The sequence below is a fragment of the Gossypium hirsutum genome, chromosome A09 (assembly GCF_007990345.1).
Source record: "Gossypium hirsutum isolate 1008001.06 chromosome A09, Gossypium_hirsutum_v2.1, whole genome shotgun sequence".
In the NCBI taxonomy this organism is placed as follows: Eukaryota; Viridiplantae; Streptophyta; class Magnoliopsida; order Malvales; family Malvaceae; genus Gossypium; species Gossypium hirsutum.
The window spans coordinates 55,506,712-55,513,254 of NC_053432.1; the positions used below are offsets into that span (position 1 = coordinate 55,506,712).

General features: G+C 28.2%; 1 protein-coding gene across 2 annotated transcripts; it reads left to right on the forward strand.

Moving 5' to 3' along the window:
• The first annotated feature begins 1,620 nt into the window (after positions 1-1,620).
• LOC107888896 (probable peroxygenase 3) lies at positions 1,621-4,380 on the forward strand. Of its 2 annotated transcripts, none has more exons than XM_041077703.1 (6): positions 1,621-1,780; positions 1,878-2,030; positions 2,106-2,191; positions 3,652-3,746; positions 3,836-3,961; positions 4,023-4,380. In XM_041077703.1, coding segments are annotated over exons 1-6 (549 nt in total). In that variant the 5' UTR covers positions 1,621-1,692; the 3' UTR covers positions 4,024-4,380. The 2 variants fall into 2 exon arrangements, with proteins under 2 accessions (XP_040933637.1, XP_016668649.2); XM_016813160.2 differs by having other exon boundaries at positions 4,036-4,380.
• The last annotated feature ends 2,163 nt before the right edge of the window (positions 4,381-6,543 follow it).

A 6,543-nucleotide genomic window follows, 5' to 3' on the forward strand; every position in this document is an offset into this window, starting at 1 on the left:
ACGCACCCCCATCCTTGCAAGAATATAAGGAATACAGGTCATATGGGTCATAAGTCGGGTGAACACCTTCCCATCATTGGTTGATGCTATCCACCAGGCATGCATAGCTATATGAATCATACGAAGGATCATATCCTTGCCTCCTATAAGGGTTGTAATTATCCCAGTTAGGTGTTGAAGCGCCATCCGCATCAGACACGAATGGACCTTTGGGCCACCTATAATTGTCATTAAATAGGACTATCAATCAACTATCAACAAGACAAAACAAAAAAAATCATAAAAAAAATGACGTATTTATAAATTTAATTTTTGCTAATTATCTCCTTAACAACCATGCAATAATCAAACAAAAATCACTAAATCTTATACCAATTCTTTGGCAACGACGTCAACAATTTAACCGCGTGCACATAATACAAATGATTTTATAAAGTAAATTTAAAGTAATATTTTACTACAATTGTATAGATCAGTTGTGCTTTTATATAGGCTCCTCTCAGTAACTTTTTTCTTTCCCTTTATTTAGTATTATTTAATTCAATGGTAGTTACGAAAGTGGGTAGTGGGCAAATTGATTTTAAATCAGGTTGGATTGCTTCCAATTAGCTGTTTTATTTAATAGAGTTAAGGTCAGAAATGGATACACGTAAACATTAAGATTATAAAATAGGGATAATGCATGTAAAAGGAAAATAATAACAGGAATGGAGGATTTCCCGTTTGCTTGTCCCACTTGAATGTTTCAAAATCAATTTGGAAGAAAATCGATGCACCGACTACTACTACTAATAACAATAATAATATGATTAAATTGCACCGAAAGTTCTCGAACTATGATTCTGATTCTAAATTAGTTCTTAAATTTTAAATTATTTTAATCACATTCAAAATTTTAGAGATTATGTCAATTAGATTCTTCTATTACTAAAATCGTTAATTTCACTTTTAAAAAAAATTAAATTTTAAATTATACTACATAAGATTTGACATGTCACTTAATGGTGTGAAAGGACCTAATTGACAAAACCTTGAAAGTTTAGGAATGAAATTATAATGTTTTAAAATTTAAGAATCAATTTAAAATGAGAGTCATCATTTAGGACCTTTTAGTGCAATTTACTCTAATAATAATATCTTGATCAGATGGGAGAACTGAAGATGTAAAGGGATTTCTGGTTACTTGTTCCATTAAGAGTAGGCTACCTCTAGCTACCCAGCTGAATGGTTCAAATTTCTTTCTTTTGTCTTTTGAAGCAATCAAACAAAAAAGAAAGATAGAAACATGTAGTACATATACAAAATAATAAATAAAATCATCGTTTCTCAAATTTAATATAATCTTATTATTATTGAATCCCAAGCTATGTGTGGTGTCTGCGTTTATTGTTTTCAAAAATAATTTAAATTTCAGCCGTACCAAAAAAAAAAATTATAATTAAATTTAATGTGTGAATATAAAAGAAAAGTTTGGATTAAAAGAATTTTAGTTAAAACTTTAAAAAGAATAGATTCAGGAATTGGTAGGCAAATCCCTTTAATTGCTGCTTCAAAGTTTAAAAAGTATCATTTATTTATATAATTAATGACTAGAATAGTAGGGTGCGGTGTTCTGAGAAGACTTTCTATATAAGGAGGAGACCTTCGCTGTTTATAACAAACCATACAATCTCAAAAAAGAAGAACAAAGAAATGGATATTGCAACAGAGGCACCCAAAGCTCCTTTGACAAGTGAAAGGAAGGTTCGAGCAGACCTTGAAGAATCTATACCCAAACCCTGTAATTCTTTTTACTCTTTTCTTTTCTTTGTTCTTTGTTCCAACAGCTCCATATGATGTTTTTTTTTTTGACAAACATGTATGAAATGTTGGATCAGATTTGGCAAGGGCATTGAACACTTCAAGTGTGGAAAATCCACATGGAACAGTACCAGGACATGACAACAATGGAATGAGTGTTCTTCAGCAACATGCTTCCTTTTTTGATCAAGACAAAGATGGAATTGTTTATCCACGGGATACCTACAGAGGTTCTTTTTTCTACAATTTATTTTTGTTTTTTATGTTTTACAAATTTTGACAAAATTTACGGTGAAAACAAGCAGGTATGAGGAATCTTGGTTTCGGTCGCTTCGAAAGCTTTCTTGCTGCAGTCGTCATTAATGTGGCATTGAGTTACTGGACTCTCCCTGTAAGTTATTCTGCTCACTTTTATTCCCTTTTGCAAATATACACTTCCCTATATTTGTATCTGAATATGTGAGTTACTCACATGTTTACACATTTTTTCTTTTAAAATTTGGACTTTTTTAGATTTGAGTTTCTTGTTTAGATTTTTATGCTTTTAAGTTTTTCTTACTTCACATTTTTCCCATTCAATTCGAATTTAAGTTGGTATTTATTTTCTTTAAATGCAATTATATTTATCTTTGTTGAGTAGGTCATTTATTAATCAAATCTCAATTCAGTTATAAAATTATCCAAAAATCTTTTTATTTGTATAAAATAATAAATATTATTTTGCGTGTACTATTATTTTTTATATTTTAATATAAAAAACACATGTATACAATGAGATTTAAACTTAAAACTCTATTGCATTCATAAAATCAACTTTACAATTTTAATTAAACCAACATTGGATTTTTTTTCAATTTTTTTATAAAATTATTACATAAATTTATTTTCACTCACATCATTTATGTGCCATAATTTATCTATCCATATAAATTATTAGTTTATTATTATTTAGTAATTTTTTTATAATATTATATTTTTAATTATATATATTTTTAAAATTAGTGTAGTTTCAAAATTATATAACATTAACTTGTTATATAAAATCAAAGTTTTAATATATTATGAATTAATCATATTACATTGTAAACCACAATTTTTAAAATAATTATATCATATTTGTTTTAGATAATCATGATATAACTTGTTGTTTTTCTTTTATAAAATTACTATTTATTTTAACATATATATATATAAAAAATATATTAATATTTAATTAATTTATTAAAAAATTAGAATTTATCCTTTGATTATTTTATTTTTAATATTAAATGTGGTTTGGACAGTCTCGAGTTCAAATTTTGCTTTGGTTTTGACTTTTTGGTCAAATTATAATTTAATTGGTTTGAGCTTAGGGGATTTTTCACTCGTTTTTCCGGTCTAGACTCATTTTGCCACTTCACTCACATTTTTATGTGCATTAAGTACTATTAAACCTATTAAAGTATCATACTATATATGCAAGTACAAAGATCCATCCAAAATGTAAAGAGGATTTGAACAAAAGTATGATATTTGAAATATATTCTTTAGCCAAAAGAAAATTCATTTAAAATATAGGTTTTAGACTTCAACTTTCAAGTCAGACTCATTTTGCACATTTGCAATATATTATTTTATGTTATTTTTACATATTATATAATTTATATCATATGAAATTAAATATAAGTAGATTTGAATAAAATTCTGTACTTAAATTTTGAGTTGGGTTAAATCCGGACAAACATAAAAAAATGCTGATATTATACATAAGCTAGATTCGAACTTTCCTCACCGACTCCTTTCAGCACAAAATAATGAAGAGTATATATATACCCTATAAGGTTGCTGATATTGCATTCACAAATTTGACAGGGATGGTTACCAAATCTACATTTTCCTATATACATAGATAGAATACATAAATGCAAGCATGGAAGTGATTCTTCAACATATGACACTGAAGGAAGGTAATTAGCATATAAGATTTGAATCACTAAAAACATTAAATAAAAAACTATTTTAATCTTTCACAAGCAAATGAATGTGATGTTTTCAGGTTTATGCCAATGAACTTTGAGAGTATTTTCAGCAAGTACGCTCGAACTGTGTCCGATAAGTTAACATTCGAAGAACTATGGCACATGACTGAGGCTAATCGAAACTCATATGACTTCATTGGCTGGTATTTTCAATCACCATTTTATTTGAATTTCGTGTGTGTTTTATTCAATTAAAAAAAACAGAACTGGTTTGCAGGATAATATCGAAGGGAGAATGGATACTTCTGTATAGACTTGCAAAAGATGAAAATGGGTATCTGTCAAAAGAAGCCGTGGGGGGTTGTTTCGATGGGAGTTTGTTTGAGTACGTTGCGAAAATGAATAACAGTGGTAGCAAAAAAGAGCAATAGATTGAAGGAATGAAGGTTGCTGCTTTTAACATACGTGTAGCTTGAGTGTGTTGCCAGAATAAAGAATAAGAACCAGTGATTCAAGCAATGTAGGGTGCTAGGATTTAAATTATACATGTGTTCTTTCTATTGATCAAGTAAACTTCTTCCATCTACTTCAATTAAAATCAAGATTTCATCTGTTTGTACAATAATTTGATTATTTTTCCTTCTAAGACTTCTATTTTTATCACGTATGGATTACATTAGCATAAGATTACAGAACAATCATAAAGCAAAACTCTTATCCAATTACAAAGAACTTTCAATTTGACAACATTAGATCTTTATTGGAGTGTGTATATATACACATTTCATTCTTTCTGAATTGTGTATACTTTATTGTAAACTCCATTCTCCTCAGTTATATATAATTTTATTTATAATTGCACATTTGTATAAACTTAAATATTATTGATTTATTTATTATTTTGTTGAGTTGATGTTTGTATTTGTATTTTGTCATTTTTTAATAATATTAAAGTGTAATAACACAATACTTTGACATTGTATATATAATTTTAAAATTATGATTATTTTTTTATCAATATCGTCTTTAAAGTTCAATTTAGAACATTCTTTGAAAATACAATATGACTTACCATGATATCTGACAATTATTGATATAAATATATAATCTTTTAATTTATTTCAAATGTCAATTATTTAAGAGTTTCTATTTCCCTCTTGTTTCGCACAGAGCAATCTTCGCTATATGGGGTTAAATTTCTTGACTATATCTATATATACATAAACACACACGAGAAATTGTCAAATTTCTGTTAGATTTTACAATAAAAATTTCAATTCAAACTATATATTTCGCAGTAAATATGGAAGTCACGAGACTAAAATTTTACATTACACTAAAACATCCTAAAATTTTACATTACACTAAAACATCCTTAAGACAACACTTTTGGGTCGACACTTTTTTAAGTGTCAGATAGACTTGTCAACATACGCTTTGACCAACTTTTTATATAAGGGTCGGGATATGCATACTTAAAGTAATACTTAAATAAGAGTCAATTTTTTCCAACACTATGCCAACTTTTCTTATATCTTTCCGAACTATATAAAAGTGTTGTCATATGAAAAGCCTAAGACGACTCTTTTTGGACTACGTCGACCCTTTTTTAGGTTGGCAAAATCTAATCATATCTCGACTTTTTAGGAAGAGTTGGGAAAATATTAACCTATTCCAATTTTTATTTTTTGTTGATAAATATTTTATCTAACCCAACCTTTTTTGTATTGTCTTTGTCTGCTCATGATTTATCCTAAACTATTTTTTCGTCGGCAAATATTTGGCCTAACCCAACCTTTTTTGTGTTGCCTTTGTCTACTTTCCAAATAAAAGAGAGCGAGTTTTAATTTTTAGAACATCTCATTTCCAAAGAAACAAAAGAAGGAACCAATGATTTAAACTATAATTTTATTTTGTTAATTAACAGTAACACCATCGCCTCCAAATAAAAGAGAGCGAGTTTTACTTACACCGATGTAAGTCAATATAATAAAAAAGATTTTAAAATTGAATTATAAAAATTTATATAAAATGGATATTTAAAAAATATTTGGTTCAAGTTGTTTAAAACAAATTAATTTGAAAACACTTTTTTTTTTAAAAAAAGATCTTATCATTTTATCAAGTTGTTCCAAAAAATTGTCATCGTAAGCCTGTTTTGTTGTAGTGGTTTAATTTTATGCAAATTGTAACAGCCCGATTTAGGGCCTAGGCGGAATAGTGGTCTCGGGGCCACAAATCCAAAGATGGAAAAATTATTTTATTATAATTATGAGATTATAGCATGATTATATTACTGTTTGAAAATTTTGACGAGTTAATCTTAACGATTGTGAGCCCAATTGCGAAAAAGGACTAAATCGCATAAAGTGCAAAAGTTATAATTTGATAACTAAATGTGTTATTTTATTAAAGAACCAAAATTGGGGGTTTTTAGTTGGCAAATAGGCCCTTAATTGATGGCATAGCCGGCCATGAGACATAGAGGAGACAAATTTTAAAAGTAGGTAGAAATTTGGTAGCTATTTTGACCAAAAAGAAACAAAATAGAAAAAAGGTTGTCAATTTCTTTTCTTCTCATCTCTTTCCACCAAAATTTTCAGCCATGAAAGGGGGTTTGAAAGCTTAAATTTTGCAGCAAGTTATTCCTCTCACAAGTAAGTGATTTTAGTGAGTTTTCTTCAAGATTTTCACATTTTTGAAACCCTTGAAGCATGAGCTTTCGAATGAAGGTGATATCTTGCAAAATGGTCAAGAGTTTAGGATTTTTCGATGGATGTAATTG